The sequence below is a fragment of the Mustela nivalis genome (assembly GCF_964662115.1).
Source record: "Mustela nivalis genome assembly, chromosome: 1".
Lineage (NCBI taxonomy): Eukaryota > Metazoa > Chordata > Mammalia > Carnivora > Mustelidae > Mustela > Mustela nivalis.
In genome coordinates this window covers 182,654,748-182,680,381 of record NC_139020.1, presented here as the reverse complement: position 1 = coordinate 182,680,381, position 25,634 = coordinate 182,654,748, and the positions used below count along the sequence as shown (strand labels likewise).

At 40.0% G+C, this 25,634-nt stretch overlaps 1 protein-coding gene across 4 annotated transcripts in view; it reads left to right on the top strand.

Annotated features, from left to right (window-relative positions):
* The window catches only part of SLC25A26 (solute carrier family 25 member 26), a 133,516-nt gene that overhangs the window by 80,555 nt on the left and 27,327 nt on the right, over positions 1 to 25,634 (top strand). For all 4 annotated transcript variants that reach the window (XM_082726907.1, XM_082726906.1, XM_082726909.1 and 1 more), the window contains one exon: positions 16,722 to 16,766. In XM_082726907.1, coding sequence (XP_082583033.1) covers positions 16,722 to 16,766 — 45 coding nt within the window. The remainder of the gene's footprint in view (positions 1 to 16,721; positions 16,767 to 25,634) is intronic.

The window sequence follows — 25,634 nt, the reverse complement described above, 5'->3', positions numbered from 1 at the left end:
CTCTGTACCCTACTCTCCCTGTTATTAATATCATACTCAGTATGATATGTTTGTCACAATTGAGGAACCAGTATTGATACCTTGTAATGAACTAAAATCTATAGTTTATTCAGGTTTCTTTAGTTTTTACCTAATGTCTTTTCTCTCTTCCAGGATCCCATCCAGGATATCACATCACATTTAGTTGTCATGTGTCTGTAGGCTCTTCTAGGTTGATACTTTTTCAGACATTTTTTTGTTTTTGCTGACCTTGACAGTTTTGAGAGTTCTGGTCATCTCCTCTGGTTGTGAATGCCTCTCTCTTTCTCTCTCTCTCTCTGCTTTTTATTATTATATTCAATTAAAATACTATTTTTCTTTTTAAACTGTGCTTCACCTTTTAAAATTAAATTTTATTTTTTCAGTGTTCCAAGATTCATTGTTTATGTACCACACCCCATGTTCCATGTAATATGTGCCCTCCTTAATACATGAGGCTCACCCATCCGCCTCCACCCCCGTTCAGAGTCCACAGTCTCCCATGCTTCGTCTCCCACTCTGATTTACCCCAATTCACTTTTCCTTTCCTTCTCCCTATGCTCTTCGTGTTATTCCTTATGCTCCACAAATAGGTGAAACCATATGATAATTGACTCTCTCTGCTTGACTTATTTCACTCAGCATAAACTCCCCCAGTCCTGTCCGTGTTGATACAAAAGTTGGGTATTCATCCTTTCTGATGGAGGCTCCACTGTATATATGGACCATATCTTCTTTTTCCATTTGTCTGTTGAAGAATCCCTGACTCTTTCCACAGTTTGGCGATTGTGGTCATTGCTGCTATAAACATTGGGGTACAGATGGCCCTTCTTTTCACTACATCTGTGTCTTCGGGGTAAATACCCAGTAGTACAATTGCTGGGTGGTGAGAAGCTCTATTTTTAATTTCTTAAGGAATCTCCACACTGTTTTCCAAAGTGGCTGCACCAACTTGCATTCCCATCAACAGTGTAAGAGGGTTCCCCTTTATCCACATCCTCTTCAACACTTGTTGTTTCCTGTCTTGTTAATTTTGGCCATTCTAACTGGTGTAAGGTGGTATTGCAATGTGGTTTTGGTTTGAATTTCCCTGATGGCTAATGATGTTAGCATACTATTTTTCTGACATCTCAGACGTGTGTGTGTGTGTGTATACTTCTGCTCCCACACTATCATAATTGTATCCAAATACAGTCTTTGTTTTGTGCTTTGTAAAAGGTGGCTTATGTGATCCGTATTATTCCTTGTTTCGTTCTTCTGTTTTAATATCTAGAGAAGTCTCTTCATGTCAGCTGTTACAGTTTTAATTCATTCTTTTAAGTGACTGCATTTACTATTCTGTGGTAGAGGATTGTTTTAATGTACCTAACTCTTTCCCTGTTTATGTATATATACTTTGCTTCTAAATGTCAGCCGATATGAATAGTTTTGTAGTAAACCTCCCTATACGGAAATGCTTTATTTCTATACAATAAATTTCTTAGAGTGGGTTTGCTGTATCTGATATGTTTTTAAAATAGGTGTTTCTAGATTATATAACATTCTTTAAAAGCTAGCAATTCACCCGTCCACCAGCAGTGTCTGAGAGGACCCTTTTCCTTGCATTCCTGTCTACAATAGAACAGGTCCTATGTTTTGCTGTTCTTACTGATGTTAACTAGTACTTCCTTTGTAGTTAACTTGGCGTTGACAGAGTTTGGGTGTGACTTATTTGTTGACAACAGTGGCTACTGGGAATTGCTTTTCTGTAAATTTGCCGCCTCATCCCCAGATACTCATCTTGTCCGTTAATAAGAGGTCTTTGTACTTGTAACTGTTAAACCTCTGTCTTGTATATTGGAAATATTTTCTCCAAATTTATTGTCTCTTCTTTTCCTTTTTGCATTATTTGCTTTAGAAATGTTTAGTTTTTTCATGTAGTAAATGTGTCTTCTCATTTATAGCTTCTGGGCTTAAGATCTCTGTTGTATAATGTACATATGTTCTCTTAGATTTTCTGGCAGCTTATTATTTTTAATTCAAGTTCAATTTAGTTAACATATAGTATATTATTAGTTTCAGGGGTAGAATTTAGTGATTTCATCAGTTGCCTACAATACCCAGTGCTCATTCCATCAAGTGCCTTCTGAATGCCCATCACCAGTTACTCCATCCCCCTACCTACCTCCCCTGGCAGGTTATTAACAAGACAGATTATTTAACATTTAATCTGTGTGGTATTTATTTTTGTGCTTGGAGTAAGACAGGGTTCTATTTTCTTCTACTTGTCTATAGTATATTATGCTAGCAACGTTCCCCATCTTTTCATAAGTTAAATTCTGACACATATTGAAAGTTATTGCTCTTGTTTTTAAAAATATTCATGGCAAAAAAAAATTTTGGCTATGCATGGGCATTTATCCTTCTGTATAATTGTTAAGGTCAATATACAGCTTTTAAAAAGACAGCTTTATAATAGAAAGAATTAAAGTATATATTAAGCTTGGGAGAACTGTCAAGAATGCAGTATAGTTTCTGCATTTTTTTTCAGATCTTGTTTGATGTCTTCTGATGGAATTTTTTAGTTTTCTTTATATATTATAGGTCATATACCCCTCTTGTCAGCTTTATTTCTGGGCATTTTTAAAGAAGATTTATTTATTTATTTTTATTTTAGAGAGAGATCCGGGGAGGGGCAAAATGAGAGGGAGAGTGAGAACCTCAAGCAGACTCCCTGCTAAGCCTGGAACCCCACATGGGGCTTGGTCTCATGACCCTGAAATCATGACCAGAGCCAAAACCAAGAGTCGGACACTCAACCCTCTGAGCCAACCAAGTGCCCTTTACTTATTGTTTACAAAAAAAATCCCATTTCTTCATTTTAATCTTTAAACCTAGTTTTTTGTCTGTCCTGTTATTTTAAACATTTCTGTATCATTGTGTTTTATTTTAAACAGAGTATTTCTTTTACCAGAATATAGCTAGGTCTTACTTTTAATGGCATAATTTACTTTCTTCACCTGTTGTATAAACAGTTTTTCTTTTGACTTGCTTCATTTATTATGTATTTTAACTTGCTGTTCCTTACCCTTTTCTTATTTTTGCTTTTTTTTTTTCCAGTTTTTTTTGGATTTCTTTTTTTCCTTTCTTCTTCTTTTTTTCTTTCTTTGGAATTTCTACTGTACGTTTCTATTCCATTAAGGGTTACCTTTTCTTTTACTTTTTTCCTGCACATTTTTGAGTATCTGCACCATTTCCTGACAGGTGCCAAGTATAGGGTTTGGTATCCATTTTTCTCTCAGTAGTTTTTAGAATCATTGCTCTAGCTTCTGATTTTGCAGGTGGGAAATTCTGGTAGCTGTCTGAGCTTTTCCTTCTGTAAGGAATATGTTCTTTCCACCTGCAGGCTTATAAAATTTTTTCTTACAGAGTTCAGGCATTTACTAAGTTATGCCTTGGCTTGTGTCTAGAATAAAATGAGCTCTTTTAATCTGCAGATTGAGGTCTTTCTTTGGGCCAAGCAAAATCTCTTCTGTTATGTATTTTATTATTGCCTCACTACTATCTGTTCATCTTTTTCTGCTGGAACTGCTGTTCATCTCATTAGTTCTGTCCTCCAAGTCTCTTATCTCTTCTATCATGATTTCTCTTTTGTTGCTTTGAGCTATTTTTTCCATTTGATCTTTCAGATCACAGATTTGGACTTTTGCCATGATCCATTCTTTCTTTCCTTTAATCTGCTGTATGGTTTATTTGGAAAATTGTGCTTTTAGATGGAGGAAGGCTTCTCTCTGTTGCAGTTAAGTCTCCATCAGTTAGCTTATTATTTTTTCTGACCATTATTGGCCTCTTACTCTTCAAACAGCTCTTTTTAGTTGTGGGTTTGCTCCCTTTGTCCTGGCTGGTAATGGTCTTTCCAGATGCTCAACCTTGTTAGGTTTGTCCTGTTTTCCTTGTCAGCTCCTAAAGGCCCGGTTCTAGTCTTGGTCTCAGATGATTCAGGAGATCTGTCCCCCACCCAGGGGTCATCAGATCTCCACAGACCCGGCTTTTTCTAGAACCATTAGTTTACAGTTGTTGTTTCAAGGTTCCAAAGGCTTGACTCTGGGTACTCACCCAGCTCCTAGAAAAATTAAAGTCACACATTCCAGTTTCCTCCTAAGTCTTCAATTCCATTTAGCAATCTCCAGCAATCTTATCAGGCCTATATCGATTACAGCAAAGGGATTGAAAATGGTAGTGTGTGTTACACATGGGCAATAGGGGTATTATGTTCACGTCATCATCTTCCTGGAATCTTTTTTGGCCTTTATTTTTATTCTGTCATTCACTTAATGGCTTTGGATGTATGCTTTGGCCTGGACTTAACCAATAGTAAAGAGAAAAGCATTAGACATGGAAGTTGGAAGGTAATGTGGATAAATTATAGTTCTCTGTTTTTGCTGTTTTCTTTGTAAGAGGGTTGAATGATTTGCAGTGTCTCCCTGTCCCATAGTCAGGCTTGGTACTATGATTTGTTTAAATCAGTGGAGCTGATGTGGAAGTGATGTATTCTAGCTCTGAATCAGAGGTATAACAACTTCCTCTCAGTTTCTACCTTTTGCCTTGAGAGTGGCATGTCTGAGTTGTGGTTCCTTCTGATCAGGTCTTAGAATCAAAAGGCACATGGAGCAAAAGCCACAGCCTCAAGGCAGCCATAGCCAACCTGTAGCTGTCAAGTGATGTGAATGGAAGAAACAAGTTTGATGTAGGCCACTGGGGTGTGAGGGTCGTTTTGGTAATGCTTCACAGTTAGTGGGTAAAATCTGGCCAAATTTCTTGTTTCTCCTTTCATTAGGGAATATTTATTTTTATCCATCATTTTAAAAAGTCTGTATCAGACCCTGTGGTTTATTTCCTGTCTCTCCTAATTATTCTCTTAATTGGCTCACATGCATAAAATGGTATTGTGGTTGTGGTCAGACACAAACTACCTGTGGGGAGTGTTCACAGTTACAGGACACTGCACATGTAACAGAACTGAGAATAAGGAAACCAGAAAACTGGGGGCAGTGCCTTGTCGCAATTTATTATGATGCCTTAAACTCCACCCAGAATTACTCTTCTGGAAGCATGGCTTCTCTTTAATTGTACAATGTAGATGATTTCTAGTTCTTACTACTTGGGCTCGAATGCTATTTTCTGTTGGAAGTCAATAAGAGTTCACTGGAGGTACATTTGTAGAGTGGCTATGCGAAGCTTTTTATTTCCTGGGATGTGTATATATGCGTTTATCTGACTTTTGATTTAACTAGCAGACGAAACTAATGGGATCTGCTTTTGTATTTTATGTCTTTCACATCTGATTGATACCACTTTTTTTCCCCTTATCGATCTGCTCTTAGCACATTGTTCGAACAAATATTTGTAAATCAGTAGTGATAAAAGGAAAGAGTATTTATTGAACCATTTATTGAGCTGATTTTACTCTAATTCTGCTGCAAGCCTTTCTGCCTACCTTCTCTTCCATTCCTTTGCTTTTCCTCCAGTAACTCATGTGATAAATAATTACTAACCCCCCTGGTCTGCCAAGCACAGGGATGCGGTGAGGAGAAAGGTAGACCCACCTCTCCCTTCCCGCCCTTAGCAAGCTACCTTCCTCTTCTCTTTGGCTCTGCAGCCCCTCCTCCTCTCTTCGGACCATTTTGTAAACTAGTCAGTGCCACACTGCTGCTCAGCCTCCTTGTTGTCATTTTATATTCATGGGGCTGCTTTCAAATATGCGTTTACTCCTACTGCATTATTCTGGGGAGCCTGAGGGGGGGTCCCCAAGAGAGGAAGGTAGGTAGGTGGGAGAGGGAGCAAGGGAGTGAGGGAGCCACCCACGCAGCCTAACCACAATGCAAACCCATTTTTATTTCGTTATCATTCTTTCCAGTTGTAATTCTGCATAGATGCCCAAAGGATATAGCTGAACAGATGATTAAAATATTAGGTGAGATGTTTATTGCTCTTGGCTGGTCTTTTACATTTTATCTATTTATTTTATTTGTATTTTTTAGAGTTTGGGAAACCATCAATTAGAACATCTTTATTGCTAAAAAACAGATTGCTTCGGATATGAGGAAGACCCGGATAAATAAGCATGTGCCTCAGTTAACGAGGACAGCTGGTAGAATAATAAAATAATCTGCCTTCTCTTGTAGGAGTGCTTGAGGGGTTGCTTACAACTTTTTTCCTTTTTTGCTTTCTGAGCTAAGAGCTAAGCCAGGCTGGCTGAAAGGGAGGGACGGAGTCACAGGCGGGAAAGCCGAGCGACTATACATGCGAACGCTGTTCTCAGCCACAGAAAAAAATCTGAAGAACAACCTGATTATGTTTTGTAAGGGATTAAAGTTGCATGCAAATTCCAATCGAAAACATCTGTTTCCTGACCCTGTGCCAGAGTTCTAACATCTTGACAGGAATTCTGGTTGTGAAATTTCTTAGTCTTAAGCACCTCCCTCAACTACTCTCGGCTGTTTTCTTAGAAGGCTTAAATCAACACAGCTTAACATATTGGAAATGACTCTGAAGAACCGAAAAGGAACTTATTCCTTTGCTTCTTACACAACAGAGAAGTTCAGGTTTCATTAGTAAGAATCACACTAATGCTAAGTGATCCTGGTAGGAATTGTGGGGTGATCCTCACAGTTCATTAAAGAAGCCAATAAAAATAAATTGCATCAGTGAAGGAATTAGTCAGTATATATGTATCTGTATGTATATGTGTGTGTGTTTATGTAAAGATAGTTTTTTGTGGGGGCATCTCAGCAGCTCAGTGGGTTAAGCCTCTGCCTTCAGCCCAGGTCATGATCCCAGGGTCCTGGGATTGAGCCCCACATCGGGCTCTCTGCTCAGCAGGGAGTCTGCTTCCTCCTCTCTCTGCCTGCCTCTCTATCTATTTGTGATCTCTCTCTCTGTCAAATAAATAAATAAAATCTTTTTTAAAAAAAGGTTTTTTTTAACTTTGTTGCACTAAATGGAAAACTTTTTTTTTTTTTTAAGATTTTATTTATTTATTTGACAGACAGAGATCACAAGTAGGCAGAGAGGCAGGCAGAGAGAGGAGGAAGCAGGCTCCCTGCTGAGCAGAGAGCCCGATGTGGGGCTCAATCCCAGGACTCTGGGATCATGACCTGAGCCGAAGGCAGAGGCTTAACCCACTGAGCCGCCAAGATGCCCCTAAATGGAAAACTTTTAAAAGCATTTCTAACTTTATTTCTTAAGAATCCCAACTGACAAAAATAGTTCTTCCTTTTTTAGATAGGGTACAACTTACATCTACCTGTGACCTCAGAATTACATTCTACTTAGGCATGGTAATTCTTGGGACCATAATCCCACCGTGGAAGCAATGTTTACAGACCTCTGGAGGCAGGATTCAACCTTAATGCAAGTATTGAACATTTGCCTGGGAGTGTGGAATAGTGTGTTAGAATCACTTCTTGCAGTGTAGAAGCCAGTGTAATTTTATGATTTTTTTTCATTTTGATTGATTTGGTAAATTAAACTTGATACCTAAAAGATGATTTCTTTGTGTCCTGAGAGACCTGAATGTTAACCCTGGGCGTTTTTAAGGACGATTGTGCTAATGAAGGGTTAATGTTGGGCCTTCATCTCGTAATCCCACTGTTGTCATAGGTTTGTTCAGTCTGTGCGATATGTCTAGAATCTGCTGTGTATCACAAATGTTAAATAAATAAAAGTAGTGTTTTATGAGAAAAATTAGAAAATAAATCACCAGGAAACGAATATTGTGAAATACTATGCATTGGTCAGAAATGATAGATCTATATTAACAAATATGGTAATATCTCTTTGATATTTTTTAGAAGAAAAATCAAATTTTAGAACTCTGTATACTAATGTTCAATGAAAAAACCCAAACCAAAAATGAAGTATGTTGGGATAAATGAGAAGATACATCTCAAATGTCAGTTAGGTTTGGTTAAATGGAGGTTAAGGAGCTCACTTTGACCTTGTGTTTTAGGCTTCTATGTATGAATTTTAAGAATGAGACTGTAATCATGCTTTCTCTGTACACATTTTTTGTTATCGGGAACTTAAAACATACACAAGGTGAATGGAATAGTATAAGAAAGCCTAAGTGCCCATCTTCAAGCTTCAGCAGGTATCTGTATTCTGCCATTTTTGCTCAGGTGTATCACCACTTGCTCTACTTGGATTACTGTTTTATTTTTTTATAATATACTTTTAGATTAAATTTGTATCCATTGAAGTGCACAAACGATCATTGTATACTTGGAGGGGTGGATATACTCATGTAACCCACATCACTATTATGCTACTGAGTATTTCCATACCCTAGAATGTGCTCTAGTATTCCATCCCAGTCTGCCCGCCCACCTGGGTTAGTCTTGCCTTTTCTTAGAACTTTATCTAAAAACAACCATACAGTATGAACTCTTTATGTCTGACTTCTTTTGCTGAGCAGACCAGGTGTGAGGGACATTAACATCATAGCAAGTGTCAGTTGTTCTTTCCCCTTTATTGCCAGTATCCTACTCTATGTCTGTACCACACTACATATAGCCTTTCTTTTGTTGATGGACAGTAACTGTTGTGATTAAAGCTGCGCTGACCTTCATGGCACTTTAATTGTGGACCTATACTGTCATTGCTCTAGGATAGATACCTAGGGGTGGAATTTCTGGATCAAACAACAATGTAGCAAATCCCTTTGGAAGTGATTGTCCTATTTTAAGTTCCTACTAGCAACACAGTGTTGTGATTGCTATACATCCTTACCCTTATTTGGTTTTGTCAGTCTTTCTGATTTCAACTTATTACTGATTGTACAGTGGCTTGTCGTTGTGTGCATTTTGAAAAATAGTTTTTAAATTGTCCTAAAGTAGACAAAACAGGGGCGCCTGGGTGGCTCGGTCGTTAAGTGTCTGCCTTCGGCTCAGGTCGTGATCCCGGGGTCCTGGGATCAAGCCCTGCATTAGGCTCCCTGCTTGAAGGGAAGCCTGCTTCCCCCTCTCCCACTCCCCCTGCTTGTGTTCCCTCTCTCACTCTCTGTCGAATGAATAAATAAAATCTTAAAAATAAAGTAGGCCAAACAGAACACTTGTCACTTTAATCACATTACGTGTGCACTTCAGTATCATTCACACGCTAGTGCAACTCTCTCCGTTGCCTGGTCCCAAGATGTTTTCATCACCCCAGACAGAAACTCTGTACTCACTGAGTAAGAACTCCCTGCTGCCCTCTCCCCCACAGACCCTGGTAAACCCTAATTTAGTTTCTGTCTCTATGAATTTGCCGATTTTAGATAGTTCATAGAAGTGGGATGATACATTATTTGTCCTTTTGTGTCTGGCTTATTTCACCTACTATGATCTTTTCATGGTTCACCCGTGTTGTAGCCTGTGTCAGAACTTTAGTCCTTTTTTATGGCACAGTAATACCCCATTGTATGGGTAACACCCATTTTATTTTTCGGTTTATTTCTTGATGGACACTTGGATTGTTTGGTTATTGTGAATGATGCTGCAGTGAAGATTGGTATGCAGGTATCTGAAGATTGGTATGCAGGTATCTGTTCGAGTTCCAGAGTTGAGTTATTTTGCCTCTCTATACCTAGGAACGGAATGCTGCGTCATATGGTAATTCTGTGTTTAGCTTTTTGGGGAATCATCAGCCTTTTTTCTCAATGTGTTTTAATTAACATTCCTCTGATGACGAATGATGTTGAATATCTTTTCATTTGCTTATGTTAGAAATTTGTGTATATATTTCTGTGTGAAGAGCTTGTGCAAGTCTTCTGTGCATTTTTAAAATTGGATTCTTTCCCCCACTTTCTTTAGTTAATAAGGTTTGAAAGTTCTATATTGTGAATAGAATTCCTTTGTCAGATATATTTTGTGAATATTTTCTTTCACCATGGCTTGCCTTTCATTAATAGTAGTACCTTTAAAAAGTTTTTAAAAAGTTTAATTTGGTAAAATACATGTAACATTTATCATCTTAAACATTTGTAGGTATATAGTTCAGTTGTGTGAAGTATTTTCACACTGTTTTGCCACTGGTCTCCAAAACTTTTCATCTTGCAGAACTGAAACTGTGTACTTCTCAAACAAGACCTCTCCATCTCCTTATTCTCCCTGTCTCTAGGCAACCACCATCCTGCTTTCTGTTTCTGTGAATTTCACTACTCTAGCTTCTTCACCTAAGTGGAATCAGCTAGTATTTGTCATTTTGTGACTGGCTTATTTCACAATGTCCCCAAGGCTCATCCATTCTGTAGCGTTTGTCAGAATTTCCTTCTTTTTAAGGCTTAAAAATACACATGCACACACACACACCACATTTTCTTTATTTATTCATTGATGGATGCTTAGTTTGCTTCATTGCTGCTGTGAACTGGAATGTACAAATCCCTCTCTCAGACCTCACTTTCAGTCATTTTGGGTATATACCCAGAAATGGAATTGCTGGATCATATATGATAATTCTGTTTTTGTTTTTGTTTTTAAGAATAATCTTTTTTTAAAAAGATTTTATTTATTTATTTGACAGACAGAGATCACAAGTAGGCAGAGAGGCAGGCAGAGAGAGAGGAGGACGCAGGCTCCCTGCTTAGCAGAGAGCCCGATGCGGGACTCGATCCCAGGACCCTGAGATCATGACCTGAGCCAAAGGCAGCGGCTTAACCCACTGAGCCACCCAGGCTCCCCGATAATTCTGTTTTTTAATTCTTGAGGAACTCTCTGTTGTTTTTCAAATGGCTGCATCATTGTACATTCCCAATAACAGTGTGCAAAGGTTTCAATTTTCTCCATATCCTTGTCCGTATGTGTTTCTTTCTTTCTTTCTTTTTAAATCTCCTACTGGATATGAGGTGATACTTCATTGCGGTTTTGATTTGCATTTCTAATGATTAGTAATACTGAACATCTTTTCCTATGGTTGTGGGCTATTTATATATCTTTTCATCAGAAATGTCTAGTCAGGTCCTTTGCCCATTAAAAAAAATAGGTTTTTGTTGATGTTGAGCTATAGGAGTTTTAAAAAAAATATTCTGAACTTTTTTTTTTTTTTTTTAAAGATTTTATTATTTAGAGAGAGGAGCAGTATGGGCAGGGGTTGGGGGCAGAGGGAAAGAGAGAATCTCAAACCAACTCCTGCTGAATGTGGACCCTGAAGTGGGACTCGATCTCATAACCCTGAGATCATGACCTGAGCCAGAATCAAGAGTCAGGTGCTTAACCCACTGAGCCACCCAGGTGCCCCTGTTTGGTCACTTTTAGTACATTATTCCTATAAATCTTTGGTTAAATTTTTTCCTAAATTGAATTTTAATTCACCTTTAAGCAGATTTTTTTTAAAGCATTTGTTTTTCACTAATTTGCTGCTAGTAATTAGGAATTTTATTGATATTTTTCATATATTGATTCCTTAAGTTTCTTTAGAATTTTCAGCATGGCTAATAATTGTCATTTGTGAATAAGGACAACTTCTTTCCAGTTTTTATGCTTTTTGTCCTTTTTGTTTGTTTGTTTTTGTGCCTGATTGCACTGATTGCACTCCAGTATAGTGTTGAATGGAAGTGAGCATCTTTGCTTTGTTAATGATCTTAAGAGGAAAACATTCAGTCTTTCACCCTGAAGAATAGTATCAGCTATGGATTTTTCAGGAGTCCTTTATCCCAGATCAAGGAAGTTCCCTTGTGTTCTTATCTTCATGAGATTTTTTTTCAGGAGTAGCATCAAATATATATGCTTTTCACTTTGTAAAAACAGTGAAACTTGTTTTTAGGACTTTAGATGTATAGTGGACCATGGATTACTTTGACATTGCTCTTATCTTCACTGTATCATGGTGCTGTGTGACTGGCTTACTCATATGTACATTGATGTCCTGGGAGTGCCTTCCACCCAGACACAATTCCTCTGATGATTCTATAGAATGCAGAGAGAGAAAATCAAATCATTACCTTCAGTGCTAACATTTATTGAGGACTTGCTGTGCCTAGCACATCGAATTAGTGATTGGTGATATCCTTAGAGCTCCTGGCTGTGTTCTAAAAGATTTGCTTAAGAGTCAAAACACTTACACACATCTCCTTTTCTGTATTAGATTTTGATACTCTTTTGTCTATTTTGTGCTTTTTTAAAAAAAAAAGATATTTTAGGATTTTTTAATGTCTCTTATAAACATAAGGAATAATTCACTGTACATTTTCCCTACTTTTATGTTAATTTCGTTTATTAGATAGACGTTCTGTTCTCCAAATACAGTGTGTATAAATGGATTGTGGTTGTTCGATTGAAAAATCAGTATATATTGACTGTTGGAATTCTTTTCTGTTCTGTCAAATGCTAGCAGACCAGATTTGAATGGCTCTCACTTGTTTTGTTAAAAATCAGTATATATTGACTGTTGGAATTCTTTTCTGTTCTGTCAAATGCTAGCAGACCAGATTTGAATGGCTCTCACTTGTTTTGTTAAATTTTGAATTTTGGAACAGTAGTCACTTAGGAGCACCAGGTTTTTAGGTCTTCAACTTGATTTGTCCTTTGTTAACCCTGGGAATGAATGGGAAAAGGCACAGCGTGTTTAAGAGGAGAACGGCTTTGTTACCAATGCAGCACTGAAGTGGAAAACCCTAAATGAATCACAGGAGTTTTGACACTGTGTAATGCAACAAAAAGGGGACCTCTCCGTGGGTCACTTGTAGGATCCCTTGAAAATTGGAACAGGCCAGTTCTTGGGCCATGGCAGGCCTACCAATCCCATGCTGTACTTTAAACCCTTTCTTATTTGAGGTCTTAGCAAAAAGTTTCTGTTTTGTTTGTTTGTGTTTTGGTCTTATTGTTAGGGAATTTGGGGTTATTTCTGCCAAGGTACAATAGATTTCACAGCTTTTAAAATACATTTTCTTGTTCTTATGCTTTCTAGAGCATTCATGGTAGTGTATTCATTGCGGCTTCTAATCAAGTCTTATTTTTAAAGTGTTGGTATTCTAATGTGATTTTTTCCATTGAAAAATAGAATTTTACAGATAAGTAATGCCTTAGAAATCATATCTTTATATCCCCTTTGTTTGTTATAAATCACTTCATTATTTTTTAAGAACCGTTAAGGTTACGGGCACTTGTTTTAAGATCACTGGGTTAAAAGCATTGATTGGCTTCAGTGATGAGTCGGGTCCCGTAGTTAGAGAGGTAAAGCATGTTCATAATGTAATTTTGTAAATTCTTTATTTCATTAGTAATGCCCAGCATGTCATTCCCTTTTTCACCACACCTATATTAATTTTATCTAGTGTGCATGGAATCCTCACATGCACCCTTGTACAGCATTATTGCTGTGTTTATTACTAAGTGGAATCCATGTTGAATTTTAGCAGGTTTTTCCTTCTGCATCTGCCTCTTTGATGGTAGCTGGGTTTACTGCTGCTCACTTATTAGTGCCCTGGGTCGTAACAACCTTATTCAAACAAAACATCTTAAATGGAGGCATTAAAAAGGTCACAACAGTGAGCCATTTTGTAACTTTGGGTGCAATAAAAGGAGTGTGTTGTGTTTTGGAATATAAGACCTCTGAGTACTGCTATTCATTTTCTTCATCTATAAAACATTTTAGAATAACAGCTTACATCTGTTTGGGGTTTAAAATTCCACGTTTTGAAGAAACATCACTGTTATGTAACTCCAAACCAGACACGGGGCGGGAGCTAGCTCTTTGACAGGCCCATGTTCTGTGGAAGTTGGGAGAAGTGTTTGTTTAAGCTGTGGAGCCATACTTGCTGGCAGTGCTCCTTCCACATGTGTGGAACACATTTTCATTATTGTTTCTTCGTCTTGTAAATGACAGAAAGCATTCAATAGGATTTTGACTTGAGGAATATTTGAAAAATTTTACACGTCAGGAGTTTATCTTATGAGGGATATTTCACTACCAGAAACCAGAAATAAATTTAATTATTTCGAGCATTTACAGTGCATTTAATTTCCTTAGACTGTCAGTTAATCTTGTTTTAGAGAGTAAAGCTGGGATTTATTGTCGGCTCACTTTTTAAGATAAATACCCTATAGAATAGTTTGGCCATTCCAACTGTGTGATTTTTAAATCGCTTCTTTAAATTTGAAGGAACAGTTTAATGAATAGCTTTTAATAGAGGAAAATGGGCAAAATGTTCATCTATGGGTTTCAAAATCCAATATCATTAAGTACTAAAAAAAAGTGCAGATAATATTTTACAGGTTATTTATATTTATATTTATTATATTTATTTATATTTAAAGATTTATTTATTTGAGACAGAGAGAGTGCATGCCACCAGGGGTGGGTGCGGTGGGGCAGAGGGAGAGAGAGAGAGAAAAATCTCAAGTAGACTCCCTGCTGAGTGAGGACCCTGATGTGGGGCCGGATCCTAGGACCCTGAAATCGTGACCAGAGCTGAAACCAAGAGTCGGATGCTTAACCGACTGAGCCACTCAGGCACCTCTGGTTATTTTAATTACGAAGTAAGGAAAGCTACCACAGACCATTACAATAAGGTATAAGGCCTTTTTTCATCTTATAAATATGAAATATTTATGTTCTTGTTAAAATGTGATGAATTTACATCTAGGAGGGGAGAGTACAAAGAAAAAGTCATCTATAATCCTAGTACCTGTTAGTCCTCTTGGATGTGTTATTATATACTATATATATATATATATATATACACACACACACACACACACACACACACACATTCACACACACACACATACACACATACATATATATGTGTATTTTTTTTTTTTTGAAGTTTAGAAAACTATTATACTGTCAGTTCGGGGGGTATAGATAGTTAATTTAATTGAACTTTAGTTTCAGAATGGACTCTGTCAGAAGCTTTCACATTTTGGTGACAAAAACACTAAATTTCACTCTTCTTGTGGAATTTTGCATATAGGGTAGGGCGCTGCCTACTGTGAAGACAGCAAACCGTAGACTTCTCTGAGACTCTCCTTTGTCAGCCTAGACTAGACTATTGCCATTGATTTTTTTTCTCTTCCTGCCATTTCCTGCCTGAAGGGAAGACAGATTTTTTTTTTCCTGTGTCCCCTCTCAAGCTCAGGACCATCATTCGCTCCAGCAGACTAAGACAGATGGTGCTAGACTTCTAATTTGTGATTCAGTATAGATGCTTCGGAAGTAATTTAATGCCCTTGGTTCGTGTGAATGTCCATTAATGCCTTCCAAATTGTGGTCTCTAGCGCACACACACTTCAAGCACTTACACACCGTGTGCACGTTGATACCATTCAGAGTCTGGGTTTTACTCTCCCCTGCAGCTGAGCTGAACACAGAGAACAGGGCCAGTTAAAAAGTTAAAAATACTTTTTTCCCTGCTCAGAGCAGCATGACCTGCACGGCCCTTTTGGCCAAGGACTGGCTGTCACAGAGGCGAGTGGGTGACATTGACTAGAGTTCGGGTATTTTGTCTTGGGAAATAGGGAGGTGCGGTTGCGGTTCTGTCCTCAAATTTTAGAAGATGTCCCAGAAAGCCAATAGAGTCTACTGGGGGTGAATTTATGTACAGATAAATGCACTTAGGTATCTTCTCGTTAGAGTAGTAGACAGGCCCTGGAGTCCGGTTGTCCGGGCTTCATAGGGTGTCTTTTACACCCTGTCCCCACACCTTGGCTTCATCTGTAACGTGGGGATAGTGATCATACCTTACTGTCCTACAGGGCGCTGGAGAGGCATGGAATAAAGCTCCGGAAGTGCTCATTAGCACAGGGCCCGATGCACGAGAATGGTTTGGTAGTTCTCGCTCTTCTGTTAACCAGCTGCCTGCAGATACTCTGCCCCAGTGTGCTCAGGGTCCTTAGCATCCCCTTTGCCACTACAGAGGACTCCTCTCCCAGCTTACCCTGGGGACCCGACTGGCCCGCTTGCGCTCTTGCACTCCTCACACACGCTGCTGCACCGGCTCTTCTGTACCTCTGTCCCCGTTTCTCAGCCTCTTCTAGGTGTCTCCTCTGTTCTCTTTCCTGCCTGCTCCCTCTCTCCCTGGGCCTCCCTTTCTAAGTCTTCCTTACTCTTCTACTGCTCCCCTTCCCCACTCCTTCCCTTTCCCTCTCCTCTCCGTCCTTCTCCCCTCTCCCCCCTTCTTTCTCCCTTTTCTCTCCCCTGCTCTCCCTTCTCCTCTCTCCTTCCCTTCCGCTCCTTCTCTCCCCCTTCCGTTCCCTCCACTGTCTCCTCCTCCCTCACCCTGATCCTTCTGCTTCCCTCTCCCCCTCCATCTCCCTCCGTCTCCCTGTTTCTGTTTCAAACTCTTAACACTTGGCCTCCTAAGGAGTAGACAGCTCTAGCTCATCAGCAGAAAAATGTCAAGTCTTTAGTCTTTATGGCTTGTGATAGGAAATATTTATTTTGTCATTTTGATAGCCAGATCTCTGTATCGTGCTTCTCTTTTTGTTTCAAAAGGGATTTACACCATCATTTTATGTCTCTTGGGCTCAGAGAGTTCATAGAAGTCTACAGGCAGTTGCTGCTTTTTTTCTTTTTGAAAACTATGTCTACCGTACCTATAAATTTAATGTTAGCTTTATTACATACGTAAAGTCACAATGAACTAAGGTTTCTAAATAGTAATTATAGGTTCATGATAGTAGTCGTAGGCAAACTCTGGTCTTTCCTACCTAATTTATTTGATTTTTTTTTTCTTTTCTTTTCAGATTCCTTTCTCATTGGTCCAGTTTCCCTTGTGGGAGTCCTTAAAAGTAAGTTTCAGTCTTCATGTAAAATTTCTCTCTGATTATTATAAATGCCCACCATTTTCAATGTGGATTAGCAGAATATAATATTGACTAACAGTTTAAAAACTCAAAATTGTTGATAGTTAAAAATACTTTCTGCTTGTGATTTACATGCCAGTTCAGTCTTTTAAACTTGTTCTGATACCGAGGGTACTGGAAACGAAGCACAGCAGGCATGACTGAAGTCCACGGATGTTAAGGAAAAACCTACTTTCTTCTCTCCTGCAACTCTTTTTCTTCCTGGTTGAATTGTATTTCATTCTGTGTGTGTGTGCACGGGGGTATAGAGGTTAAGGAATAGCAACGTGTGCGAATGGAAAGAAAGCAAGGCCCCCCAGTGTTTGTAGGCCTTTACTTGCCCAGGGCTCCCCCACCCACCTGTAGTGGCTGGCTGCTGCGGAGCTGCGGGGCGGGGGCTCTGTCCGCCCCTTCCATGTCTGCTGCTCACGCCAGCCAAGCGTGGGATTCCCCAGGGGGAACAGAGTGTGATGACTGTGAGTCAGCCTCAGGGAAGGTCACTCATTTGTTTCAAAACAGATGATTAAATTAATTTTTAAAAGCCTGTGTTTAAAACATGATGAAATGTTTTTCTTTTTTTAAATCCTCTGCGGCAATGGTTTTGAAAATGGTGGGTCGTGATATGGATTGTGTGGTTATTTGGCAGCATTTTAAAGACCAATACGAATGAAAATAAGAGAGAACATCTTACGTGGTCAGGATAAGTCTTATTTTGTAAAACCTCAGCATTGCTCGCACATGTGCACATGCATCTCTGTACAGGGTTGTGATGTAACATGTGTGGGTTGCTGTGCATACTGGTCAAAAGAGCTGAAAACCCTGTCCGAGTGGAAATGGTTTATAAATGACCAAACTGCAAAATGGTAAAGTGCCTAGGTAGGCATTTGATAATACAAAAGGTAATTACTTTCATAATTGTATGGAATTAGTAATCAAATCCTGGTCATACAAAATGTCTTTTGAAAAGTTAAAAAAAATATTTGCACTAGGAGTTTATATGCTAACGATAATAAGATGAGACAAAACATTATTCATAAAAAAGAAACTCTGGAATATTCTATATCAATAAATATTTCTCACAAGTGATCTGACTTTAAATATTAAGTAACACAGCTTATTTTATCAATAGACTTTACATATAGTTTCTTGGGTCTTTCATTGTTTTTGTTTTCACCATTTTCTTGGTGGTGCATGGTGAAGATGGATGTCTTGGGCAGTGTTTCTGAGCATGATGTAACAGCTCTCCAATGAGAAGGTCACATTCCATGAGCATAACAGCTTTCCTTGTCTGTGTGTGACCAAAGAACAATGGAGCCAACAGCTGTCCAGCAAACAAGACTTGCTTTATAAGCGTCTCAATAACCAGCATTCACGCAGCTTCTGCACACTCGCTAACATCTTTACGCTCTATCTTTGCACAGGAATGTTTTGAGGCCCGAAGAGGGAAAAGCATGAGGTTTGCTTCTTTTCATCATTAAGGACATTTGAAGCATTCTAGCTAGTTAAGAAATATCTAGAACTTTTCAGAGCAATCATAGATAATATTACTTTTTTTAAAATACATTTCTTTTTTTTTTTTAAGATTTTATTTATTTATTTGACAGAGATAGATCACAAGTAGGCAGAGAGGCAGGCAGAGGGAGAGAGAGGAGGAAGCAGGCTCCCCGCTGAGCAGAGAGCCTGATGCGGGGCTCGATCCCAGGACCCTGAGATCATGACCTGAGCCGAAGGCAGCGGCTTAACCCACTGATCATTCAAGACTTGAAACCCACCGGGTCAGATTAGTATAGTGTGATTAACAGAAACAGTGGCAGCAGCATGCTGTAGTTTTTTGTTTTTTGTTTTTAAGTCAGGTATATTGAGTAATTTTGATACAGGAACGTTCACCCTTTGTGATTGTACATTTTTATGAGTTTTGACCACCACCATTACCAAAATACAGACTATTTACAGTTTTCTCTTTTCCAGAATATCATGTAAATAGAATTGTATGCCATATAGCATTTTGTGCCTGGCTTATTTCATTTAATATGCTTATGAGATTCATTCATACTTTTGCCTGCACCAGTAGTTTGTTCCTTTTTGTCACCAAGTAGTATCCCATTATATGGAAGTACTACAGTTAATTTATCCCTTCACTACTTGATACACGTTTGAGTTTCCAGTTTTTGATGATTATGAATAAAGCTGCTATATATTTGTATATAGGTATTTGTATGGGGACGTGTGTTTGTTTCTCTTGGGTAGGTACCTGGGAGTGAGGTCATAGGGAAAGTATAAGTTTAATTAGCAAGTTAGTAAATTTAGTTGTCCGGCTGTTTTCCGAAGTGGTTGTCCACTTCTGCAGCAGTGTGTTTCAGGCGCTCTGCTGCCATGTCATCGTTTGTTAGGTCATTAGATTAAAGAAACGTTGTTAGCCATTCTAATAATTGTGTTCTGGTATCTCACTGTGGTCTTAATTTGCAGTTATCTTACAGCTCAGCAAGGCTGAGCATCTTTTCACATAGTGGTTTTTTGTTTAAACATCTAAATGTGAACTCACGATGCTTTGTAGAAGTAGACCATTGTGACCACCTCTTTTATTTTTGTTTATGATTTTATCCATTCAAGTTGGCTTTTGCAGCCATAGATTGTAGCATGTGGAAGAACTTCTCTGTTATGTTTATGTGAGAATGCTACTTCGGACGATTTTTCTCCAAAAAAGCTTGAGCAGGTTGCGTACACATTATGCTACAAGGGGAAGGGGGAACCTGGATACAGAGAATGGCCACTGTCCTCTGAAACTTACTCTGCCTACCATTAAAGGTATTATCTTTTTCTGAAATTGCTTCCTCCTGCTGCCACTGTTTCTGTTAATTACACTACTAATCTGACCCAGTGGGTCTCAAGTCCTGAATAATCATCTCATGATCTCTTTCTCTCTGTACATATCACACCACTCACCAAGTTTTGGTGGACTCTGACTTTTTGGAACCTGTGGCCTCCTTTTTATCAGATTCTTATTAACTTGAGCCTAGACTAAGTCCTGACAGTTTCTCTACTTTCCTATCCATTCTACACATTGAATTTGTGTGCTCTTCCGTAAACATCTCTTTGAAGATCTCGGAAATGTATAACTTCCTGAAGGGGCATGTCCACACTGCATCCTTCACTGTTTTTTCCAGCTCCCTTCCCCCTCTCCATACTTTTTCAAAATTCTTTTCCTCCAGCCAGAATGGGTTTCTCACTGCCTCTGTTCCTTGGCTGATTTCTGAGGTGTGCTTCCACATGGGCAAACACTGTGCGTCTTCCAAAGCCAGTGCAGTTTTGGGTTTGGTTTTTTTTCCTTCCTTGAAGTCTTCCGATCCAGGCCCTGAAGCTTTACCCTATCTTACCTCACATTTGTGTGCATTGCTTATTGGTGTTTAATTGCACACTGTGCTATCTTTAAAACAATTTAGACCTCAGCTTTTGAGGACTGGAACAAGGCCTCAGCCCCTGCATTTACAGATCTGTGACAGACGTTGGGAACACCCCATGAAGTGCCTGCATACTCCTGAGCTGGACGTTGGTCCCTTCACAGCAATGCAAGGATGAGTAAGAGGGTTCATGCTTTTGAGGAGCTTGGAGTCTTTGAGAGAGGCACAGAGTGCCAGATAACGTTAAGGTCTTGGGTCTGTAATTGGAGACTTCTCAAGATAATATGGGAGCCAGTCTCCCTGACTCCCCCAGTCACGTCACTGTACTGCCTCATTTCTTCTGGTTCTCCTTTCTCACAGTACGTAGACTGAGAGTTTGCACAAAAGAAGACTAGACACCATAAAGAAAAAGAAAAGTAAAAGGGGTAGATTATCATATCCAGAATCTCTAATAAGACGATAATTTCCCTCTGAAAATTATGTTGTGTTTGAACTTTCTGGCAGCCCAACCAGAAGAGAAGCATGATCAATTACATTGTTTTTACCTGACAAAGACCCATCACCTATTATTTCATCTTGTCCCCTTGGCTTTGGATACTGTCTTCCTGCAGGTGACTTGCACATTTATGGCTCTGTCACAGACCACCTCCTCCAAGTCACAGCCTCGTGCAACCAGCTTCCTAGTTGACATTCTTGCTCAAGGTGTCTCAGGCCATCCAGTTCGGACAGAACTCTTGGCTTTTATTCTCCTTCTCCCCAGCCTGTTCCTTCCTTGTGGTCGCTGTCTCCGTAACTAGCGCAGGTATCTGTTGCTTGCTAAAGTAGAAAGCTACGGTTACTCCACGGTTCTCCTTTGCCCCTCAGCATGACCCAGCCTGTATGCAAGTCCGCTGCTGGCATAGAAGCCTCTGACGCACCTCCTGTGTCAGTTGGCACATTGGCTTTGGCTGCTCACAAGGTCTCCCTGCTTCTATTCTTTCTTCCCTAAAATATCCTCTCTTGACAGCAGCCAGAGTACTCTTTTAATGAAATCAATCAGATAGTACCACTGCCTGCAAAACCCTTTGGCGGCATCTGTTTGAAAAAAGAAAAAGACCTAGCATTTAAACTGTGGCTGATACAGTCCTCTGTCCCCTGGCCCCCTCTCTCTCTCCCATCTTATCCCCTACCGCGCACCCAGTGCGCTTCAGCCCATACCACCTCCTCGCATAGCCCTGCTGCCTCCCTTTGGTTCTCTGCGGACACGCGAGGGTGGTGCTTGCCTTACCAGGACCCTCACATCAGTTGTGCCCTCTGCCAGGAATAATCGGGATTCATTCCCTCTAACACTGTCCCACTGAGCACTACTCAGTCGTGTGCCTGCTGCGTGCCGGGCATTTTCTAGGGTCTGGGAATAGAGAGGTGAAGAGGAGTGATGAAAATGCCTTTTCTTGTTCACTTTCATTCTAGCTCATGGCCAGCTCCTCCTTCCCGAGGCCTTAGACCACGTGTCACTGCAGAGGAACATGCCCTTTCCACCCGTCTTCGAAGGTCTCTTCTCTCCGTCCCTCCTGAGTAATTATAGCACCTGTTTATTCCCTCCCTGGCATTTTAACAGTGTCTTTAGTTGTGCCCTTGTATCACCTGAAGCCTTAGAAAAGACCCCCGCTGGTGCTGAGCGGATCCCATCCGCCAGCCGTCTCACCCACATCATGCACAACCCAGGGTGGGAGGCCCTGGGGTCACCCCCACTGAACAAAGAGGGGGTTTGGAGAGGTTGTCTTTCATCTGGCCGTCCGAGTCTTGGCTGCCTGTCCAGCACCCTTTCACCATGTAACATTGTTAGTGATTGTAACTCTAGTAATAAAAGCAACCATAGGACTGAACTGCTAAGAGTTACAGGATGCCGGGTGCCATGCTGACCACTTCCCACGGATTATTTCCTCTTCATCTTCATGATGGTTCTGAGACAGGTGCTGTTACTGTCTACATTTTGTAGGTGTGGAAACTGAGGAAGAGTTGGAGCATCTTGCCCAAGGCCACAGGTGTTTTCAGTACTAGAGGAGACAGCCAGGGTTTTGAACCCAGGCAGTCTGAATGCTGAGTTGATGCTCTGAGCCATTTTACATGTAGCCGTGCACATAACACATGATGTCCTCAGTAACGTGTTTGCTGTTTCGTGAGCTCAATGGCTGGTAAAAAGTTGAGGTCCTGTTACATCGGATCTGCTTATTTAGGCATTTCTGCAAGTTGTGTTGATTCATTAACTTGATAGCGTAAAGCTTAAAAACACTGGCTGCCGTATTTTTAAGACTGACTCTCCCAGCGTCTGTGGCTCTGTCCTTGGGCAGGGATTGCATAGCATTCGCTCCGGGAGTCAGCTCTGTGACCCACCGAGGGTGAGCACGGGGAACCCGTGGTGCGTGCGGCCAGACCACGTTGTCCCACGTGTCTGTGTTTCATTTCTTGTGGCTCCTTGCTCACTGGGGGAGGCACTTTGTCTTCTGGTCATTCATATTTACGTTTCTATGTTTTACTGGTCTATCTTTTACTCAGCAGGTGTTTATAACAATTCACTAATTGTTTGAAGGTTAGCATGCCTTCTTTTTCAAGTTCAGTGCAAATTTGGATAACCGTATACATTAACTGGGTGATTTATAATTAGTTTCTTTTAGAAGGATGTTCACAGCTATAACATGCGGGTTTACTCTTACTGAACTTTAGGGAGGCAATAGGCATATTTTGGAAGGAAACGATAAAATTCCCTGTAAGAGTGGTACAGTTTTTGTATCATCTGAATATTGAACAGAAGCGTGCAATGCACTCTAGAGGATTGTTAAGAATGCTGGCAGGTCTAAGTAGTTGCCCAGCAGTAACCAGGAGAAATGCGGGCTTTGAGTTCAGATGCAGCTGTTGAAGCAAAATGAAAAAAATCATCTTGGTTATGGAAGACGATGACACCGTGTGGATGATTTTTTAAGATGAAATCATAACTTTGAAATCAGAGGCCAGTGGATTATTCTTTCAGTCATAGCACACATATTTCACTTTTAGAAATCAGAGGCCAGTGGATTATTCTCTCAGTCGTAGTACAATGTATAAAGCACTGACTTAGATTTTTCATGTGTACTTTGTATTTTTAGGCAAATATTTTTAAAAGTACTTTATAAAGCAGTTTTTATTCAAGTTGAAGAGTAAGTAACTTGTTTATTGTTTTCGATTCTTAATTTGATAATAGTTAAAATGTCCATCACCACCCCTACCCACTACAAAATTCTCCCATGCTGTTCAGCAGTCTGTGTAATAGTGTAGTGGAGGCTCAGTGCTCATTGTCTCTGTGTACACTGATTTCTGGTGTCTGCACAGACATGTTTGGTCAGAACAGAGATTCCTAAGAAAGGCATCCTGAAGACGGAGAAGGGAATGAGAAGCGTGAAAGTGTGTATGTATGTGATTTTTGCTGCACTAAGCTTGTACCCTAAATGAAATATTAACACATATTTAAGGGAAGAAAATGCATATTTAAGGGAACAAAACACCTGAAAATAAGAGCAAAGTAATTCTCTTCTGTACAGGTCACTAGTCGACTTGGAGTCTAAGGTGATAAGGATTTTAGCAAAGTTATGCAGTGAAACAGACATCTTTGAACAGTTCAAAACTATATGAGCATTTGAGTTCTTAATTTGCATCCTGGAAGATATGGGACACTTTGTGCAAAAAGAAATATTAGGATGTTACAGTGTTATTTGATTCAGTTTGTAAAGTAATCAGTGACATCTTCTTGTTTCTAAACTTACTGAGGTAGAGGGAGAGAGATTTCATACTAGGGGAGCTGGGAAATAAAACATTCCTTCTCCTTTGAAGTGGGATTCAGTCTTAAGCAAAATGTTTAGAAAGTTCTTGTTTTGTGTAGTTTGTCCAAGGCAGGTAGTGACATCATGGAAAACTTCGTTAAGGAGACATCATGGAAAACTTAAGGAGGCCAAGTGTCCTCTGTAGCCAGGGTCCTGAGAGGGTGGCGGAAAGGGTGTGGCTTCTGGAGCTCTGGGTTCCTCCCCCAACCCTCGTTCAGCTTGTGCACTCGGGTGCCCATCATCCTTGGTACCTGCAGTTGAGAAGCTGCAGTGATGACAAGGCCCAGCACATTCCATGCAGGTTCTGTTACTGAAGGTCAGGTTTAACCCTGCCTCACCAGTGCCACGGCTTAGAGGGGAGGGGTCAGGACCCTCTGTCAAAAACAATAAAAAGCATACCAGGATTCCTCTTTTGTTTTCTTGCTTTTATTACATTTATCTCCTACCTAGGCAAGTTTGTGAGATAAATAGGATCAGATAGAAGATGACCGTGATGAGTCATATTGACTTTTTTTGGCTGAGACAGTGTGAGAAAAGAGGGAAGTTGGCCAGACTTTAGTGTAATCAGATTATCAGACATAGATATATATATTCAGAAGCACTTTAAAAAATGCCTATAATGATTCCAGTTCCTTTCGAGATAGAAGACTTTGGCAGTATTTGACTTCAAAGCACCCATCTCTAGATTCACATGTAACCTCCTCTGAAAAATGGGAAAAAAGGAGTTAGCTTTGTTTTTTTTTTTTTTTTTTTTTTTTTTAAAGACTTGCTTTCTGGTTATTTGTGAGCATTTTTGGTGCTTGTTTAGTCTGTCTGGGTTGACGCTGCCCTGGGCTGGCGTGGCCGCTGCTCCAGCCGCTCCGTCTCGGCAGACGTCCTTGGTTGATCAGAGCCTCCATCCCACTGAACCTAAACAGAACCTTGGAACCACTTAGTACTTGCCAGAAAGCCTGTCCACCTCACTTTGAGTTATGGAGGTACAACCTACTTGCCATTCCTGGTTTAAATTGTTTTCTGCTGAGCCAAGAATGAGAATTTGGAGTTATGTTTGCCCAGTTCTCATCTTCCCCTCTTCCTTATACGCGGTGAAGTTATCAGACACTGCTTACCATTGTAGGTACTCAGCGGGTACCAAATACTTGCCTACCTTCTTTGTATAAGGAATTGTGCATGGCCCTCTGGGATTCTGGAGATGAAGGTGGTGAGCTCCCTATCCTAGAGAATTAGTTCTGAGATGAGACAACTTTTGAAAGTTAATGAAAGCAGTGACTCATTGTGATTTATATTTTTCTGGTGGTGGTAAGGATAGAGGCTTGCCAGGGGATTTGTTCCCAGATAAATGGCGCTTATCAGTGCAGTCCTTCAATTCTTTCATTTTAACCATAAAAATTTTTTAAAACAGTTATTCTGTACTTAAATATAGCCAACCAAATATGCCTTGGCCAGCAGAATTATTAAAAATAAGCATACCGGGACGCCTGGGTGGCTCAGTTGGTTAAGCAGCTGCCTTTGGCTCAGGTCATGATCCCAGCATCCTGGGATCGAGTCCCACATCGGGCTCCTTGCTCCGCAGAGTGCCTGCT